The sequence below is a fragment of the Coturnix japonica genome, chromosome 2, assembly GCF_001577835.2.
Source record: "Coturnix japonica isolate 7356 chromosome 2, Coturnix japonica 2.1, whole genome shotgun sequence".
NCBI classification, from domain to species: domain Eukaryota; kingdom Metazoa; phylum Chordata; class Aves; order Galliformes; family Phasianidae; genus Coturnix; species Coturnix japonica.
Window position 1 is genome coordinate 25,200,274 of NC_029517.1, and position 21,926 is coordinate 25,222,199.

The 21,926-nt window shown below is 32.9% G+C and overlaps 1 protein-coding gene across 8 annotated transcripts in view; it reads right to left on the minus strand.

Annotated features, from left to right (window-relative positions):
* DGKB (diacylglycerol kinase beta) overlaps window positions 1–21,926 on the minus strand; it is a 339,581-nt gene that overhangs the window by 134,799 nt on the left and 182,856 nt on the right. For all 8 annotated transcript variants that reach the window (XM_015853622.2, XM_032443169.1, XM_015853620.2 and 5 more), the window contains one exon: window positions 12,364–12,428. In XM_015853622.2, the coding sequence (XP_015709108.1) occupies window positions 12,364–12,428 (65 nt within the window). The remainder of the gene's footprint in view (window positions 1–12,363; window positions 12,429–21,926) is intronic.

The window sequence follows — 21,926 nt, forward strand, 5'->3', positions numbered from 1 at the left end:
TTCATAAAGCTGTCATTCTGGCTATCAGTAACATTTATATTATCTCTGAGGAAAAGCCTCAGATATAAAGACTCTGATTTTCCTTCAATATTATTTGATATAGTTAAATGTTGAACTCTGTGGCTTGAGGGTAAGTTGTATCCAGTGACCAAAAAGAAAAGTACTATATTCTGATACTATACATGGAAGATTAACCGAACTCTGTAAAATAAGACAATGTGTATAAAATACTGTAGGGTTACTTCATTTTAATGTAAAGGACAGAGCTTGAGTTAGTGAAACAAATCATAAAGCCAGTGTTTTTAAAATAAACTCTGCCTCTCTAGATTATTTTTTTATTTATAATTGGGAACAACAGTATCATGCCTTGTAAAAAAAGATATAAATTATAAAAGTTCAGAAAGATCACGATTTTAATGGAAACACTGCCTGAACTATTAGAACTAATTTGTTCCAGCTGTTTAGGCTTATTCCTAACTCCAAATTTTTATAGAATAAAACAAGATAATATTTACAGGGAGATATTTCAAAGTGCTCTCAAAGAAGCATAGAATTGATTAATTCTTGCCGGCCAGCACATCCACTCATTGACTCATTGATGTTCTTTTTCTTTTTTTTTTTTTCTTTTTTTCCCCCTCCATCTTGTTTCAGTGAATGCATTGGGCTTTCTCAGCCTCCACACCATGTACCATACATGACACAGAACCTGAATATGCCCTCTTCCAGGCTACAGATTAAAGAGTAATGCCAGCTCGGGACACTAAATGGGCATGCTTATAGTCACTATAGTGACAGAGTAGTCTGGTAGAAGAGTACACAACATGTTGCATTAAGTAATTTCAGAGGAAAAAAAAAAGTTATGGAAAAGATACCCATTATATAATAAAGACTTCAGAAAAATAAAATAAATAGTCCAAACTAAGCAACACTTAAGACTTCAAGTAAGAGACATAGCTGAAATGTATTTCTCCCCTGCTCTGTCAACTTTTTCGTTTCCTCTTTTATTAAAACACTAAACCATGAGCATTAAGAAGCTCTTAATTTAGCTTTATAATAAAAATTGAAATCCTTCTTAACCAAGAGAGTAGTTTTGTTGAATTCTGTATCCTTGATTATTTTATAAGGTGAATGAATAAAGTAAAGTCAAGGAAGACAAAGAAAAAAGCAGAAAGAGGAACAAGAGATGGCATAAGATGTCAGTTAGAAAAAAAAAAAACAACAAAAAAAAAAACCTTGAACTTGCCTTTAGCAAAGGCAATCTTACCAGTTAAGATTTCATCTCAAGGACTTTTAAAATTTTTTTTTATTTGAGATAGCTAAGAAAAACCAACTAAATTTTTGCAAGAACCAAGAAACTGGCATACCATGGAAGGATACTGGCTAGTTTCTTCCCGGCTGTGTCTATCTAATATGTCACTCCAACGGAGACTGTTTTGCATCATGTCCTTATCCTACGATTTTGTGTCTTTGGTCACAGTTGGCGACATCAAAGGAGCTTTGGTAGACAGAAGGAAGACTGTTGTGTACATTTATCAAATGAGCTAGATGGTAAATAAACTAGATTAGTATCCATGTTTTCTTATTCTATATGTAACACAATGATTTGAGAATCTCTTGTTCTGGTATGAAGTTATTACTAGGATGCTACACATAAACCGCCACCTTTGTGGTGCCAAAGGATGCAGGTTCCATGGTACTCTTTTTGCTCATGTAAACAAAGCAGTGGATAACTACTGCTAGTAATTTAAGCAATATAATTAAAAACTCAGACTTTTAGCAGACTACCCAAATTTAGTTTTTCTAAGAGCAATAATTTGACAATTTTATGTTCCCAAACCACTTTCACAGAGCATTTATGCTGCAATTCTCTACAAAGTCAAAGAAGCTAAACATACTGAAGATTTCATTGAGAACAAGTTGTTAGCTGTGTCATACCAGTAGGAACATATTTATTTGATTAAGACACATTCTTTCTTCTTTGAACATCAACAAAATCTCAGTAAAGAACTAGATTGACAGCTTAGCACAACTTTCAAGGCTTTATTATCAAAATCCAAGTCACTTAAGAATATTCTGCTGCTTCTGCTGCTGCTATAGCTATTAATATATCATGATAACTAAAAGAAAAAATCCAAGAAGTATTTTAGCTCATGAAAAAATCAATGTTGCCCTTGTTTCAAATATATTGTGAGCACAAATATTCTAACCACAGATAAAGTTCTTCAGTTGGCCATTATAATCCCAAATCACAACTTACTGTTACAAAGAGCATTTGATGCCTTTAGACATCTTCATAATTGGCTCAGAAATAGCACACTGCAAAAAAGGTTAACAGATCTTGCTGTTCCTCATATGGACTAATCTTTATTTTAAAAAAAAGCATAGCTGAATGTTCTCAAGTATTATGGTATTACTTTTGTTCACCTAAAGAGCAATATTAGCTGCTAGTATATCTAATCGTGCTTTCAGGGAATCAAACTGTTTATAATTTGAAAACTTGCAAGATTAAAAAGTTCCAGTTAATAACTAAGTAATAGGGTAAGTAATAGGGTTTTTTGTTTTTTGTTTTTTTTTTTTTTTTTTTTTTGTCTAACACCTTTATGCTTTTTCTATTATCATTTTCTATGTAATGACATTCCACAGGCACCCAGCTCTTACTCACAATCACTGATCAATAAGTGGATTCAGAATTCTGTAACTATTGTTTGTTTAGATTTGGAGAAACAATGTCAAAACTACATTGTTCCCCACATGTTTCTTCAGCTGCCTCATCTCATACCTTGCAGTTCCCCCAAAGAGATTTCCTAGGCCTTCTGAGCTGGAAGAGAGGGCATTCTGAACCAAAGACCACAATCTGCCACATACGTTACAGTCTTCATATTGATTCGAGCCCATTTTAATCAAAACAGAATATTACAGAGCACTCGATAGAGACAGCAAACAAGGAATCATTATGTTTGGAAAAAATCTCTAAGATAAGTGCAACCATCAAACCATCCCCACCATGTCCACTAAATATGTCCCTAAATGCTTCATGCTGCTTCTGTCTCAAGTGAGATGGAAAAAACGTTGAGAAAAGGATGCCAGTGTCCTCACTACTGGTAAGACAGTAAATGAACATGCATTAATTACCCATTTCAAAAGCGGATGTAGATCAATAGTTCCCATTCATTCAGCGATACAATTACAAGAGAGGTGTCCTTTCAGTCCTGTGCTAGCACACAGAAATATCCTAATAAAATGTGATGAGAGAAAGGTAGGCAATACAACTTTAAACTACATTTTAATTTTAGCTAAATTTGGACTCAATGCTAGTAGTATCACTTACCAGAATAAGCAATGGTCATTTCCTTTACATCACCAAGTCAGTCAATGCATTTCTCTTTTGATGTTATTTCTTTTGTATTTTTTAAGAAAATGTGTAGGGATTTTATAACACACCAACATACACATCTACTGAAATTTATATAATTGGGATATAGGAGTATAACAGAAAGGATAAAAATAAAATGGAAAAAAAAATATAAGAACATATTTTTTAATCTAAGTCAAAATACAATTTGGGTGCAGTTAATGAGAATTAATGTTAAATTAAATACTTTTCATTTTGACTACATAATTATGTTCTTATCAGATTTAACAAATCATCAGTAAACTATTTTGAAGACCATATTTATAACAATGCGGTCATAACAATAACTACTATGACAAAACTTAATTTCCACGTAATTATAAAAATGCACTAAAACTATTGTGCATCTATTATATGACATTGTTCAACATTGTACAAACAACTACAAAAATATATTCAAAATATTTTCTTTGGAACAATATGCCTTATGTCAATGAATTTACAGTGTAGAACAAAAGGCAATACAAACTCTACCTGAAGTGCTTCAACAGGATTTATCACATTTTCTAATTTACAGAAATCATAGCTCATGATAACAAATTTGGAAGGAATATTTTTTGCTTGCACCTTTCTTATAAAGAACTGTGTAACCTATTGCATTGAAGTAAGAGACTTCAAATCAAATCAGAAAGAAGTCTGATTATTTGCATGAAAATGATATGTAGACATGAGTCAGGCAAAATGCATTCAAATAGAATAAAGAGGGAAATGGAAAACGTTATCTGAAGTTATGGAGATGGTGGCACAGGCTCTTTATTAGATACATTAAGTACTTAAAATCACTTCAGTTATATAATTAGCAAAGATAAGAACTATAGGATATTTAATCAGGGACGGACACACTGGTTGAAAGGATTACTTTTCAGGTCAGGAAATCTACTCAAAAATTAATTTTGAAAGCTAGTACTAAGGTTCTGTTATTTTATTTTATTTTATTTTATTTTATTTTATTTTATTTTATTTTATTTTTTATTATTTCCAGTTACCTAAGTCTCTCCAACATGAACACAAAACAGTGCTCAGTTTCAGAGTGTAGAACTTGAAGTCTGGTGTATTTGAATTTAAGATCTGGATGTGAAGCAAATTCTGGTCCTAATTTCTAGGAACCTAAGGCACAGGGCAAGTCAAAAAAAGAAATGATTTATATCACATTGGTCCATGCAGTACTAGAGTAATAGTTGGGGTCTCATTATCAATGGGTGTTGTAGCATATGCCTGGATAATGACAGTCTCTAAAAATAGGGGCTTAATTACTGGAATTAAAGGATTAAAAAAAAAAAAAAAAAAAAAAAGACCCATAAAGCACTCACAGTTCAGAGTAAAGGTTTTCATGTCGTGATTAATTTTTAATTTCTTTGTACTAAAGAATAATGTGTTTATATTTATTAAATAGGAAGTGTAAAATTTATTCCTTAACAATTCATTTCATTGCTTTTAATGGCTTGGTTATTGTCAATAATATAATATGTAAGTGCACTGTGGCCACTTAGCAACCTTGGCTAGATTTTGAAAGAAGGTTTTGATGGTTTGGCAATATATATTAAAACAGGCTGCTGCTTAACTGTTTATGAAGACCAGCATCTCTTAGGAACATAAAATATAAGCACATAAAACTTATGTAAATATTTGACATATACTTCAGTTTTTTGAAGTCTGATTGATCCAAAATGAAGTTTGAAATCTGCTGCAGATTTACATTTCTTGTATTCACTAGTGCAAGTATTACAATGAATTATTAAGCTTATGCTCACAGAAATCAGGGAAAATAACTTTATTCATTTATATAAAAATTCCCATCTATACTTTATCAACAAGCAACAAATATGCCATTTTGCTACAGGATTGCTATTCTATAGAATTCATCACGTGTGAATTTACTATAAATGAAAGCAATGAGAAAAATTTCTCTATTATTCCATTATTTAATATATATTTTTATATTTCATAAGGTGCGAATAAACAGTGGAAGAGACTCAGATTTAATTTGTATGTAGTAATGTTTGCATTTAAAGCATTGTAATCAAATTCAGTAGTTTTTAATTAATTAAAGAATGCATAGAACTTTCAACAGGCACTTCAATCCACTGAAAAGGTTCAATGACCTGCTCTGAGTAATGAAACAACATCTTCAATAAAATCCTTTGCCAGCCTGACACTGGTTGAAGAAAATTAGATTTTATTGGCCTTAGCCTATAACAAACACATAGACCTGTTGTGAATCTACAGTTTTTTACTTGCAGAAGGCATGCTGGGCCAATTCCTTTATATCATTGTGCACCATGTAGAATAATCCTTTATTCTAGACAATGCAGTGATTTTTGCCCTTTAACATACATTCTACTTCACAATTTCTACAGCAACTCTGTATTTAGCAACTGAATATAATTACATATCTTTAAAATATTTAAGTTTCCTTAAAGGAAAAACACTCCCATATCCTGCCAATGTTAATAGTTATTATTAATTATACTGGTAATATTAATAGTACCTATTTCAGTTATTTCCTTAGGAGTGCAGAAAGGCAAGTGTTTCACAACAGCCTCCTCCAATGAACATGTCCACTGAACAGCTAGTCCTTACTGTACTAACAGTACAAAACCTGAATCCATTTTAGTCCAGCTGTAGTGAAATTGATAGCTGAGCACCCTGAAAATGAAAACATCCATTGCTACAAACAGAATCTGATATGCTGTGCTAATTTCAAATACGTACTTTGAAATCACAAGGGATACACATCTCTCTGCTTAGAATTTAGTTTTTATATCATATCACCTCTAGTCCTCAAGAATCTGAACCTAAGGTTTCTAAATCACACCAACCTGCCCCACAGCCATTACAGAATAGTATTTAGCAGAGCAAAAGGTGTCTCAAGCATGAGGGCCTTAGCACTTTCTAGAAAAAGGACAAAAATATGGAATCATTTATCAAAGAGAGATACAGATACTGGAGTTGCACACTGTAGTATTTTTACTTTTACTTTTTTTTTTTTTTTCTTCCTTATTTTTCCTTATTTTTGTATTGACAATATACACAAGTAAGCTGAATCAGCATAATTCTTTAAGCATCTTTTGGGAATATATTGTGGACCGCTACATTTTGAACGAAAGAGGGATGTCTAAACAAAAGCAAACATTTTAAATATAATTTACTGTGTTGACTGAAGCTGCTATGTGTCAGAATCTAGAGCAGTTTATTTATCAGTTGTGAAAACCTGATAAATATATAATACTGTTGTATCTTTGCAGATATAAACTGTATTGAGTTGGTATCTGCATAATCCTTCCACTAAGGATTCAATAACTCTAGGTGAAGTCCTAAAGAATAGTATCAAAATTATTATTAGATTTATCTTAGCTCAGTGAACGCAAGCATGCATGATACACTGCAGGTAGATTTCTGAAGATACACTATTCGATATTTTAAGCTTGAAAAAAGAACATGTTGATTCTTCTTTACTTTTTTTTTTCCTTCTTTTTTCTTCCTGCCTATAAATGTTATAAGCAAGAGCTAGGCAGAGTAGACTGTGTAACAAGCCTCTGCTGGATCATGTGAAACTATTTCAGAGGTGGTCATATGTTTTTTTTGCTTTGAGTTGCTTCTTCTGATGCCTATGACTGTAGCAATAGTGTCTGAGTTCAGAGCTGGTGTTCCCTGGAGTCTTATCCTTTTACAAAAAGAAACCTGTGGGATCAATGGGGCAGGTAACAGATGTCTGCAATCTGGTCTCTGTGTGAGGCCAGTGCCTTCTTTTTAATCTGAGAATGTCACAATGAGGAAGGGAGGAGAAGTTGAAGGAAACAGACTGAAATGTCTGCAATTTAAGTTAGAAACTGTGAGCTGATGATTAGTTTATTCACCTGTACTAGTGGTTCAGCCCAAGAGACTATATCACTTACGCTGAAAAACTGGAAGAATAATGAAAATATCAAAATAATTTTGTTCTCTTTAAATTGAAACATTTTGACTTTTCAATTCAAAGCTAAAATAAGTCATCTTTAAAACAGATGTTAAGTACACCTGAGAATAAAGCATTTTATTTGCTACATGGCAAATTGTTTTGCTTTAAACTGAGACTGCTATATGCAAAAAAAAAAAAAAAGTAAAAAATAAAATAAAATCAGTAGAAATGTTAAACCATTTTGTTCTATCCAGTCACTACACTGGAGTTACTACATGTTTTCAGTAGTAAGTGTTTTAGTTTATTTACTGCCTCGCTGGCTTACAAACATTATAAGATACAGCTTTTCAACACACTAACAGCACTTACAAGCAGGACTTTTTTTTTTGTGTGTGTGTCTTTGTTTGTTTATTTGTTTTCTTTTCTTTTCCCTGAAGTTAGGTATTGTGAAGTACTGTATTGCAGTATTACAGTATTACTGAATACTGTAATACAGTATTGTGAAGTACTCCAGCATTTGGGGCACATGGAAGAACAAGTGCTAAAGATTCGTTTACCTTCCATTTCCTCCATCTTTACTTTAAGTGGCCTTTCCAGATTAAATAAAAGCATAATTAAACAAGTTGAAGGGGAATCTCAGAAGTACACGGTCAAGAACATGATACAAATTGAGTTATTAGAAATAGGATCCTTTTCTGCATACGGATTTCCTTTTCATGACAGAAGAAAATTGACCGATGCTTGAAAAACTCAAAGATAATAGACTTAAAACTGTAAATGCAATTTATAAATCCTACTTCAGTTTACAGAGAATAAGAAACACCTTGTATGCCACTGGGTGCCAGGGAATTGAATTATCATTATATTATACTACTTTAGAATAGTTAACGCTAACTCGAATGATATTTTGCTGAATGTTTTCCCTGCTTGAATGTGTGTATTCTAGTCACATAACTCATACATCTGTTATTCCCAGCATTGAGTCTATGATGTTTACACAGATCTCCCTGCAGGGCATTTTGGCCTAACTGAATCCTTATTTCAACAGTATGTCCTACTTTAATGATACTGTTATTTGAAATGCTGTCTTTTGCAAGTTTTCTTCCCCCTGAGGTTAACACAGCTATTCTATGCTGAAAGTAGGGAATCTGACCCTATTCCTAAGCAGCAAATACTAAGAAGCAAACCCTGTTATCTCACACACAGAGTTCTCTGCACTGCAGACCTGCAGAGTAGGCGCTGTGACAGCTAAGATTTTTTTTTATATATGAACACATTTAAATCTTAATGCCATACTAGTACAGGTTTCTGATAATGTATGTTTATTATAATAAGATACGATTATTTGAAAAGGTTTATTAGGATTTTTTTTTATATTATTATTATTAGGTTTTTTTGGTTTTTTTTTTGGGGGGGGGGGAGGCGGAGGGGAGCAGATGTGGGGAAGCTGCTGTATTCCCACTTTCATTATTTTCTATTTGATCATCACCAAAAGAAACATTTTTTTTTTCTCTTCCATATCCATTCTCATGAACAAATAATGGATATTTTACAATTATTGTAACAAACTTACACCGAGCCTTATTTGTAAAATCATATCAAGCCATTCTAAATTGCAGCTTACAAGTACAATATTTTTAAGTAACTAAGACATTTACTAACAGTTTTTCAGTGAAATTCTGAACAGAGAAAACCCACTTGACAAAGACTCATCATTTCACTTTAATAACAATCAAACAGGAGGTCCACAGGTGCACTGAAATGGCACAGGGAACTTCTAAGCCATTCAAAGATTTAGGAAGGAAAAGATAATATGGAATTTATATTCACGAATATTTAAATGTTCTTAGTCTGAGACTTTTTCAAAGACCTATATGTCTATGCATCCCTAGTGCAGAAATTCACACCTTATTTAATTTCTTTCTATTTTTAATGAGTCAGTAGTAAGTCTTTTTATCCAAAACCTAGGAGCACTGAACAGTTTCAAAACATGCCAGGATTCATAAGGAGATACCTGCTTCCAAAACATTCCACAGTATCAGTGAGTAGTAATTAAAAAGTCCTTCTAAGCCTTGTAATTTGCTCTCATCTTCATTCTGAGAAGGTAAACAAGTGGAGAAAGATTCTGCTTTCCTACATACAGCATGTCAGGAGTTTCCATACTGGTATGCTCTATTTACACATGCAACATGACATCAGTGTGTCAAGGAATGTCATAGCACTTTAAGGATTATCATTACCACAATTTAAGGCAGATGATTCTCTAACTAAAAATTTAATTCACATAAAAGAATCAAATACAACACTTCTGTATTTCAGAAGATCCCTGCACATAGCATAAACTCAAAGTTTCTTTTCTGCATGGAAACTTTAGTTCCTTTTAGAGTAGAACCTCTGTGCAAGGGTCTGCTTTACAAAACTGGTAACAGTAGGAATACAAACCTTTGGAAAATCAAGCAAGAAGAAAATAACATAAACCCACAAAATAAATAAATAAATAAATAAATTCACATGTGACGATGCAGGATTCTGATATGAGTAAGTGCTGTTAACTACGCAGTAGGCTATGAATATGACTTCGGATTGACTTGCTGATCCTAAATTATTAAGAATGTACAGGAAACAACAATGAAAAAAAAGTGATAAAATGCATTTTGTCTAATATCTAAAAATGGCTCCATTTTCATGCACTGCAAGAAAATACTGCTACAACATATTTTGGAGTTTTGCCACATGCAGGAACAAAGGATGAGGGCTGTTCTGAAAGTAATGCCTCCTGTTTTATTATGTAGGCCCACGATGTCAGAGGTGGATACTGGTAGTATGGCAGTAGAGGTTGAACCTTCCTGGCAATATCCTACTACATTTTGTTGTTGTGTGACAAATGGCAGCAGAAGAGCAGTCTGACAGAAATGTGACCGTCATGGAAGTGCATAAAAAGAAAAGGTGTGGATTGAATTCCTTCATGTGGTAAAAATGGCACCCACTGACATTCACTGATGCTTGCTTATAGAGAACAAATAGTGGATGAGATCACAGCAAGGCAGTAAGTGGTACATTTCAGCAGTGGGTCACCTCTGCTAGTGCAAGTTTTTATGTATGCAGCATTCAGGCTCTTGTTCATTACTTATGAAAATGCACAGCTAATGGTGATGCCAATGTTGAAAAATAGTGTTTTGTAGCTGAGAATTTGCTCATTCAAACAGTTATTGTTGTTTTAGTTTCCATGGAAATAAATAGGAGGCATTACTTTTGGAGCAACATACATGTTTCTGAACTCACAGCATTTGGAATATTCTATTCAACAGTAATAGAAATCTGCATTTTTTCTTATTTTACAAAAGTAGTAACCTTTTTAAAAAATCAGTCTCTATTGCAACACTTTGACCAAATATTTACATTATTTTTTAGAAAGTCATGATCTCTCTAAACAGTCTTTAAGCAGTCTGAGAAACAATGCTTTTTTTCAGGTTCTTTCAGTACCACAGTACTGAAACACAGGAACTTCAACTATATATTTTTGTAGTTAATATCCTTAAGATAGTGTTAGAAACATCGAGTTCCTTAAAATATAGATGAATTTCAAGGTGAGTCTGCTAGCAGATGTTATTAATGGCACATGATTTATTGTGACATGAAATCTGATCTGAAACTCACGTTATTAGCTGAGCTTTTTATAAATTATAATTTCCAGCTGCTGAAAATATGCAGAAAGACCACTGATAAACTAGCTTCATCTTCAGGGTCTAGAATATCTGCATTTGCTAAATGTCCAATTTCTCTAGTCTTAGTGAATGACTGAATGACTAATTGATTTGGAGGTGCAGATCAGACTTAAGTTAAGATCTTTTCATAGTATAGTTCTTACAAAATGAGAAGTGTAGGAGGCAAGAAGGGAAGGTAATATAATTTAAATGTTTACTGTGGAGCTCAAAGAGAAATATATACTTCAGTTCTTGTTTATCATTGCATAAATACTAGTACATAATTGCAGAGATGAGTATTTAAGGAAAAAGTCCCCATCTTAGACTGTTAGGAGTAAAATTTATACTTGCAACATGAAATCAGCAAATTAGATAATATTCAAACACATTCAAGCATCAGTCTATACAGCTGTAATGAGGCTGTACAAAGAAAATATTTTATCATCCTAATGTCTGTAAAGATTGGCTTCTAGTTGACTCTGGTGGAAATTTAAATAAATAAATAAATAAATCTTTAGGTTTGATAAAACATATATTTCAAAGATTATTCCTAGATATTCCCATTATATCCCAAAGTATTTTATATCTTAATTTCCTCTTCCCCTGCACCTTTAAATCTTAATTAAAGTTTCTGGAATGTTGCTTTTAGCCATCATAAGGGATGTGCTAAATTACCTAAATAGAAAGAGACAAACATAAGCACTGCATTATGGATATTATCTACTCAACAAACCAGATATTGAAAGAAGGTGATTTTGCAGTACATGTTGTAATACATTTTTAATATCCAGAAAAGCTCAGAGATAAATTCTAAATTCAAAAAGCAACACAAGGAACAGATGCAAAGTCTCATTCCTGACTTTTTTATATATCCAAAGCTGTTTAATGATAAAAGCATTTATGTGTAAAATGGCATTCACTTGCCCTTACTAAGAGTATATATGGAAGAGCCTCCTGTCAATGTACCAGTGTGCGTGTGGGAATGAAACATAAGGACCACCATCTGCAGCTGTCTAATAAGTGTTCTTCAGTGCCTAATGGCAAAGTGTCAATTCAGAGATCCTCAGATACCACAATGCATCATCTTGTCCATGCTAGTCTTACAAGTCAAACATTTTGCATGTGAGAACAGTTTATTTATAATCCTATTCATTTCAGTTGAAATACCAGATATAAAACAGTTACACTACCAGCAGTCTGGTAGCATATACTTAATACAAAATGCACTGATTTCCTCTCTTTTATGAGAATCAATATTTCAAAGGCTGTGCAAGATTTAACTCCTTACAGAACATATCTCAAAGACATAGAAATAATCTTTTCACATATAAGCATTTTTAAAGTCTTACCTACTGTTGAACTTCTCAGGATGTTTTTCTCTCATGATGTGGAATCTGTGGGCAATTGAAGCATCCTAACAGGAAAAAGAAAACTGTAAATCTATAATGAAAGAAAAATTACAAAACAGAAGACCAAAACTTTAATCAAGGAACATTGTTTGTGAGGTGTTTTATTGCCTATCACTTTCAAAAAGAGCAATATCCTGATCACTTTGCAGGTACATTGTTCCAAGGATGGAATCTACACAAAAATAATTAATTCATTACACTTATTACATTCCCCACTTTTACAAATCAGGCATGATAGCTATGTTTAATGAGAGGGTCTTCAACTTCTTTATAGCAAATATCATCCAGATCCACAGAAGATTTACAGCAGTGCTCTTCACTGATCTACTTTGTTGTTTTTATTGCTGTTGTTGGAATGCTAAATTAAGTATATGAAGCTCTAGTACAGCTGAGTGATAGTTTTAGTAGAGTTAAATGTATATACAGCTTGACATTTGCATAAGATCATTAAATAGCTTTCTACAGGATTTTGTAGAAAATGGAAATAAATGATATCTTTATTGCATTGGAAATGATGGGGGAAATATGTATTCTTTGAACAGAAAAGAATCTTGTTAATTAAATATATATTATATGTATTATTAAAGTATTTAAAAAATAGTAAATGATGCTAATAGTAGAATCAAATACAAATTACAAATGGAATACCACAATAAAATACATATGTGTATAACATTTTAAAGGTAATCAAATAATTGTGGTAGTGGAAGTTGCTGATATGCTGGAATCATTTTTTTCCCAGCATTTATGCATTTCCTCTAAAAGTACTAAAATATTGTTTTCTTCATTACAGACATGAAATATTTATTTTGCTTAATGATTCTACTATTCTATGAAATTAGGCATAAGATTACAAAATCTACCAGCTCTACAGTCTTTTGAGAGATAGTAAACATTGGATTGTTTTTGCAAGTATGTCTTATAAATACTGCATATATGAGAATATATGTACAAAGCAAGAATTTTAAATGAATTCTAGTTTCCATGTAAATACAGCTGGACAAAAACCACAAATATATTTTTCACTAAAATCAACTATCATGGATGAGAAACAACTTAAAAGATAATAGAAATATAAAAACTTAGAGAAAAGTATCAAATTCAATATGAAGCCTTAAGACTTCAACTAGTAACATTTTGCATGATTTTCAAAAAATCAAAATTAACTTTTAGTGGAAAAATAAAATGAAATACCTTATGTAAATTTTATCTTGTTGCTGATTAAAATATTGTTTAAAATAATTTTTTATTTAAGCCATTCAACTTCAGTTTAAATCTCAAATAAGCAAACAAATATTTAGTGCAGATGTGTAATATCACTAATATCAAACATAGCTATAACACTATGACTAAAATACTTCTTTTTTATTAGAATTTTAAACAAGGTAACTTCCAATGAGCAGACTAGGCTAGCCTCCATGTTTGGTTTACTAACCCATGAATAGTTTGAAAAAACAAATGCATGACATTTAATAAAAAAATAAAATTGCTCACTGGTATATTTTTCTAATATGATAAATAAAAGGTAATAAATAAGAAATAATATTTTACACACACTCGGCTTACCAAAGGATGTAGTACTGTACAGAATTTTCAAGTAATATGTCTTTTGATCACTGCTCAAATAAAATCTCCTAGTGGCATCACTAAATGTAAATTGAAATACTCAATTTATACTCTATTATATAGTTTCTAAAGATGTATATGGTTTTCATTTTTAGGAACATCTCCTTATTTATTTTTCTATTTTAATTGAGAACATAAATGCTGTTTAATGTTTTACTGTCCCACATGGAAATGAGAACAAAAAGCCCTACTGACTGAAGTCATGTCCATAAAATGCCTGATTTTTGTGTCCTGCCATCCAACTGGCATCTGAAACTTTCAGTGCAATATTCTCAAACTGCACTTGTCACTACTTTAGATTTATTTTTATGTACAATGCAGTTTTATGAGGAAAATATCCACAAATATTCAGGTGATCCCACAGTTCTTGAAGATGGATAAGATAAAGCTTCCAGTAAAGCTTGAGACTTCACTCTTCCAAACAAAGCCTACCAGCTGAACTAAAATAATAACTGTGTTAACTTTAGAAAGGCTCAGCATCATACTTTATCCCACATTAGATGTGCCAACACAAGAAAAGTACAGTGGTTTGCCAGTTCCATATGAAAAAAATAAAAAGCACTACTCTTGTGCTTAACTGTTTATTTTATGTGTTGAAGCAAAAGAAAAAGGCAGACTCAAGACAAAAAGAATAAAGGAGTCATAGCTTATATGTCAGAAACTAGGAAATACTAATCAAGGACTAACTGTCTAATGAATGAAATGAAAAGGCTAATGTGCTTACTCATGCATAACAAATACAAGGCACAAACAAGCTAGGGATCAATGCCCACTGCAGATGGCAAACAGGCAGTTGTTTCTATGCAAGGTTGATTTGACTGAAATTTTCTCCTGCCTGAATATTTTCTGACTTCAAAGTAGATCAACTAACTTAATGAGCTGAGAGGTTGCAAATAAGTAACACACAAAGCTAATTCTGAAGGGGACAACACAAGACAAACGCGTCATAACAATTCTTTACAAACCTGCTGAAAGGCTATGACTTTGTTAATAGACTGTAAAGCAGAGTAGTAACTACACACGGATAAGCTTGGAAGTGCGGGAACTGCTAAGGTTTTCTTAAGTTTAAGCTGCTGAACTGCTAAGCACTCAAATCCAACACTTACAGGCCTTAAATTCTATAGACTAGGACTTTCCAACCACAACTCCAGGCCTGCCATAGAATAATCTCAATCTAGCCAATGCTAGTTGCATTTTAACAATGTAACTGGTTTTTTTTCAGGAATGAGTTTAAAACAAGAACAAAGAAAAACAAACAACTTCCCCCTCCCCTCCCCCCCTCCTCCATTTCCTGGTTTTCTAATGTCTTTTACCTTTCATTTACTGAAATGATAGCAGCAGATAGCGGAATAAATGAAGAACAACTCTAAAAAATAAGCAGGAACTTTGGAGCAGGTAGGAATGCAAGTGCTCTACCCTTAGAACTGCAGGAATCCTGAATCCTGAATTCTGAGGAACAACCATTACATGTTTTCTGTTTCTGGATGAGCAGGTCCTTCCTTGATAGCTGTTCACACTACAGCTGAAATGGGATTAATTTTAGCAGACTTCATCCATTTCAAAAAGAGGCAACCAGCCTGTATGCCTTGGGGCATATGGCTGTTGGACCAATAAACAACCTGTTTGTGTCATGAATGATATTGAATTCACCTAATTACCTACACTGAAAAACAGAGTATTATCCACATGCATGATAAGCCAAATATTTTTAATGTGATGTCACCATAGTATACTGACCTTTCCTGGTACTTGATATTGTGAATTACCAGTCAAACTGATAGTTGATTTTTATATTTGATTATAAAATTGATTTAAAAATGAAAATTCAGGAGTCAGTAAAGCAAACTTTATGATATTGCATAGTAAAAATAACAATTTAACATTTTTTTTTTTTTTTTTAGCAATGTCTCTTGACCATCAGATAGTGGTATACAATTAATATCATCTATTAAGTGTCATTTATTAACTTTTCTTAAGGAACTTATATTTATGCAAGTCTGAAATACTGTTTTGCAGACTAATTGCACTTAAGTCTAAACAATTTCTGCTTTTAAACAGTAACACATCATACATGCACATAAACATAACTAAATTTCTCAAGAGCTTTATTATTAATAAATTGTCAGGCCTGCAGTGAGGTTAAAGAGATGAAAAATCATATATGCAATAAGGAACACAAAGCAGTTTATGTGGTTTAAATTCTACTTTTTTTTTTTTTTTTTTCTTTTTCTGTAACAAACTTATAAACATATTCTTTAAAAAAAAACTTTTCTATCTCCTAAATATTCAGCCTGAACATATGTGTCGTTAACACACAAACATACACATCTCTAATACAAATCTGTTCAGAATCTGAAGTAGCTGGACTATCCATCTTATATCTCACTCAGGTTTGTTTTAAGTCCTGACAGTAAAGATAAGATAGAGAACAGACACAGCATATCTGAATCTACTCCTAGGAAATGGAAAAAATATTTTAATTGAACTAGGACATTTCTCAAAGTGACCTGCCAAGAAGAAAAGAAGCTTAAGTTGCTACACCTCTTTAATACCTTATGATTGACTTACACACATATATATTCATCTTTTTAATGGGTATTAGCATTACCGGAAAGCAATCTGAAGCAGTCTTTTCAGAGGAGTAACCTTATACATTGTGAATAACCTTATAGAAAGATTAATACATTTAATATATGCCTACCTATAAGATTGCTGTGATTAAAATTTCCATTAAATAATAATTTTTATGCTGGTGAACAAACAAATGACCAATGTGCACCTTCCATGGATATAAATGTCTGATTATTTTTTCTAAAATTCCTCTTAATTAAGGCTTAATGGATCCACAGGGCTAGGGAGTTTAAAAGATAATTCGGTAACCTGTAATTTTTGGATCAGAATGCAAAACTAACCTGAACAAACAGTTAGTTTGTTCCTGGTTTTCTAAGAAAAATACAGTAACTGTCAAGATAATGTTATTCATTTTGTCAGTGATATTCTTGACAGTCAGCCCTCTGATGGTCACATTTAAATACATTTCAGCTGAACATGTATTACTAAGTCAAGTGACAGCTCGCATTTAAAATACTCATTTAAAGAGGTAATATCTCTAAAACTAGGATGAAACATGAGAAAGCACATTATTTAGAAATGATGGCAAAGGAGTAGAGGATGTTTTATCTAGAAACTGCAATGAAATATTTGGAGCAGGCCTTCAAATGTAAGCATGTTCCCTTTTCCTTTTCTTTTGAAGTTAGATCTCTCATAATGTTGAATATACACTGTTTGGTACTAGAAATGCTTTGTACAAAAAAACTGATATCCATTTTACAGAAAAATATTCTTTTGTGAAGAAGAAAAATTTAAAAAAAAAGTCTATTAATATATAAATCTATAGCATACAAACAGTGATCATGTACACAAATTGTCTCATCAGAATTTACTACAGCAAATTGTTACTTAACTGAAGGCAACTAGGTGTCCCAACTATGTAGTGCAAGTTCAGGGCCCAGTTTTGCATGACAAGCCTTAGTACTAGTATCTAAAGACATTTCTTTGCAGATCTCTTTTGCTTTTTTGAAGCTGACACCAAATTTCTATGCATCCAAGAAGACAGAGAGATAAGACATCTACGATTATTCAAAGACTAAATGACTAAAATAAATAGTTCCCCAAGACTCGATGATGTCTGCAAACTTTAACAGGAGCTCTGCTGATGGTGTGTTACAGAGCACACTTTCCTTTCTTTGTATCTGGTGATACATTTGCCATAATTAGAGAAGAGTTCTACATCCATGTTGAGTGTGGATACTAAAAAGAGAAGAAAAGTGACCATATGGCAATTATCCAACATAAGCATATAGAAAGTATATGAAATATCTTGTGTATTAAAAAGATCTCTGTGGTAAACTTTTAGTACCATTTCTGATAACTGCTGACAGAGGACTACATTGAAATTGTCTCAAATTATTCTGCATAATGAGTTTGAGAATAAAACAATCAAGGTCACAGCTCAGACTGAAAGTCAATATAATTAATACAATGCACTGAAAATGCTTGTTATTGTAGCTCATCTTCAGAAACATAAATACAAGCTTAGAGACATTTGAATGTAGCTTAGAGACATTTATTAAAAGTACAGAAAAAGAGTTCATACTTAGAGTCTGTCTAGCTTGAAACAAATGCCTAAAATGTAATTTCCAGCATTTTAGCAATTCTGAGGAAAGTAAGTAGTTGTCCAAAAAAATCAATTAATACGCTTTTTTTTCTTTTTCTTTTTCCTTGAATACTAACTATTGTCATCATAATAAAAAAAATAAAATAAAAATTTAAAAAAAAAAAAAAAAGAGAGAGAGAAAACATCCTTTGGATAAGAAATAGTTGCTTGTATGCTTACTGAAAATTTTAAACTCAATTTGTTTATGGTTTTTAATCACTGTCCTAAATTAACATGTGTACAACTTTTGGGGAATTTTTATCTTGAGCTTCAATTAAGTTGTTATTAGAGTACTATTCTCAGATGCTAAATTTAGGCCTTTTAATTAAGTGCCTCAACTGGAAGAATGAACTCTCTGTTTTCCCAATATGGTCAATGGTAACAATAAAAGCTCTTTGGAAAAGTTCTTCCAAAAGGTATGTACGTGAGTTTCCAACCCAATTCACCATTTAGAAATCTTTTGGTAATACCCATAAAGGAATCTCAGCACATCTAGCTTCTTAACTTCATGAAGCTTTGAATAGTTTAAGCAGTCTTCTGAAATCTTCATAGAAGTCCAAGACAAATCTTGTACCTCCATCCACTTTATATGCTCATTTGCTTGATAGAGATCAAATTATAAATGTTCACCTGACTTGTTGGCAACTTCCCATAACTTATTAGTCAAAGCCTTGGCAACAGAGCCTTGTTATTTTAATACATATTTATACTATTCATTTGTTTCCATAGCAGATATTTAATTTTATAAGAAATATGCAAACTACTTTCACATCTCTCCTTGATTTACGCTCTGAAAGAATATTTTTCTTTTAATTGAAAAAGGTCACTGTTTTCCTCATTCATTATGTTTTCAATTTGAAATTTAAATTTTTGCATAAGAATATTATTTATTATCTTCCCTATCAAACAAATATTAGTTTATACAAAAGGTAAACAACATACTCATAAATTAGTGCTAGATGTTAGATTATTTAGCTGCAGATAAGTCTCGTTTTTGATTTACAACAAACATTTAGGACCCCCTCTGTCACAGCTTTTATATAACTTTTTTTCATATGGAAAATAATAGGATGGTTTGAGTTGGAATGGAGGGGCATTAAAGATCATCTGATTTCAATCACTCTGCCATGGGAAAGGTTGCCACCCACCAAGCATTGAACACCTCCACAGCTGGGCATCTGCAGCTTCTTTGGACAACCTGTTCCAATGTCTCACTACCCTCTGAGAAAAAAAATTCTAACATCTAATCTAAATTTCCTTTTATAATCTCCCTTCACCTACTGGAAGGCTGCAATAAAGTCTCACTAGAGCCAGCTGTTCTCTAAATTAAACAACCTCAGATCCCTCAACCTCAACCTTTCTTCATAGGGGAGGTGCTCTAGCCCTCTAATAATCTTCATCGCACTTCTTTGGACCCTGCCCAACAGCACCGTATCCTTCCTGTACTGGGGGCTTTGGGGTGGAATACACTACATGGCACCTCAAAAGGGCAGTACCTGTGTACTGCATTGATAAAAATATTATTTGAATATTTTTATTTTATTTTCTTGCTATTGTCTTCACCTGCGCTATCCCCACCTAGGCAGATGTACAAGATGTACATTCCAGATTAAAGTGCATTTCATCTCTGTCAAGCTTCTTGCTTGGAAAGATTTTGGGACTGCCTAACTCACCTTTTGTTACTGAGTTATACTTTTTACTTTTGCAGTCTTCATTTTATTGTTGGTTGTTTTCAGGGTAGTTGGACTAGACAATCTGCAGAGCTCCATTCCAAACTCTATAATTCTGTGATTCAGTGATTTAAGTTTGTTAGATATATATACAGCTTTTGAGGACTTCAGGCTATGAAGTGAAAGTATGTAATGGAAGAATGTAAATTTACATAGCTTCATTCTCCCTAGTGCTTACAGCTGATGGAAAAGAGCTAGATTGCCTTGTAACAGAATGAAGTCATAGGGAAAATGTAAGAAATGGGTTTGCATCAAAATAATACAATATATAAAATAACATCAAAATAATATAAGAGTATTTAACAGGTAGTTTGAGAATATCCAAAAACCTATGCATACTCCATGAAATATGAGTTAGATCCACGTGAGGTAAATCTAAGATTGTGAATTCCAAGATTGCCCCCACCAGAGTGGTTTCTTTGAGCATGTACAAGGGCACTGCACAAATAAAATGAAAGTAAACTATTAATTTAAATATTAGTTCCTAAAAGATTAGACACTGCTTTTACTGTTACTGAAATTTGTAACTTTAAAGGTGAACATACGCTCATCATCATAGACCGAACAAGAAGCCAGACTTCTGGAGTGCAAAACCAAATAATACACTTCATGACAATGACCATGAAAAATAGGTGTTTATATTCCCTGAAATATGCCTGTGATCTCAGAACATCGTTAGTTCATATAAACAGTGTTTTATGTCAATTGCTTTCAAGTAATATAACATGTAAACTCTGCAGTAATGCCTACCTGAATTACAAATTAGATTAAAAAATCATAGAATCATGAAATCACAAGATCCTACAAGGTCATCTCACCCAACTTTCCTCCCATTACCATTGCTACCACAAGCTACTGAACCATATCTTGTAGTGCCTCATCCAGACACCTCTTGAACACTGTCAGGGATGACAACTCCACCACCTCCCTGGGCAGCCATTCCAGTGCGTGACCACTCTCTGAGAGAAATAGCTTTTCCTTATGTCTAATCTAAATCTCCTCTGGCACAACCTGTGGCTATTTCCTCAGGTCCTGTTTGTTTACTGGAAGAAGAGGCCAAAGTCCTCTTCATAGTATCATAGTATCATAGTATCCTGCGCGTTGGAAGGCACCTTAGAGATCATCGAGTCCAACCCCCCGGGATTCGAGCCTCTGTGTGGCAGAGCAGCACTTCTACCACTTGCACCACAGGGGGGATTCGAACCCAGGGCCTTCGGTGTTGCAACGCGGCATTCCTACCACTTGCGCCACCAAGGCAACCTCCCTTCAGGAAGAAGTGAATGGAACTAAAAGGTCATTTTACTGACTGTTTAGCCGCTGAAAACTATATTTGTCATGAATAACAAGATCCTGTATTCCAACAAACCATGCCTTATAAATTAAATGCTTTTTTGAACCTTAGTATTTTGATATATGACACATGTTAATAAGCACCAATATGTGAGCAAGTATTTACGGTAGCTATAGTCAAATTTTATAAAACTGATCCACATATTTTGTCGTCCTGAAACAGATCAAACTTTATATAAGTCTGCTTTGAGTAGGACATGTGGAATATATTTTTATTTACAGTGATGAAAAAAGAATGGCATACAGAGGTTATGCAACACCAATTTTTGTCACCTCTGGACATTAAACGAATTTGAAGTTAAATATATTTATTTGACAGAGAGTTTCTATTATATTGTGTGAAGGAGAAATATTATCATTGAAATGCTGATGATACTTACAGTCAATAACAAGAAAAAAAGTGCCCTTTATTGCAGTCAACTCAATAAAAATATAAAAGTTTATAAACCTATGCTAGCAAAACTGCTGCATAGTTAAAATCAGCTTCAGAGAAAGGAAAAAAAAAACCACCTAGTAACTTTATTAACTATCAAGTCTATATTGTACTATTGCCTTGTGAAATATTACTTCACTATTAAACA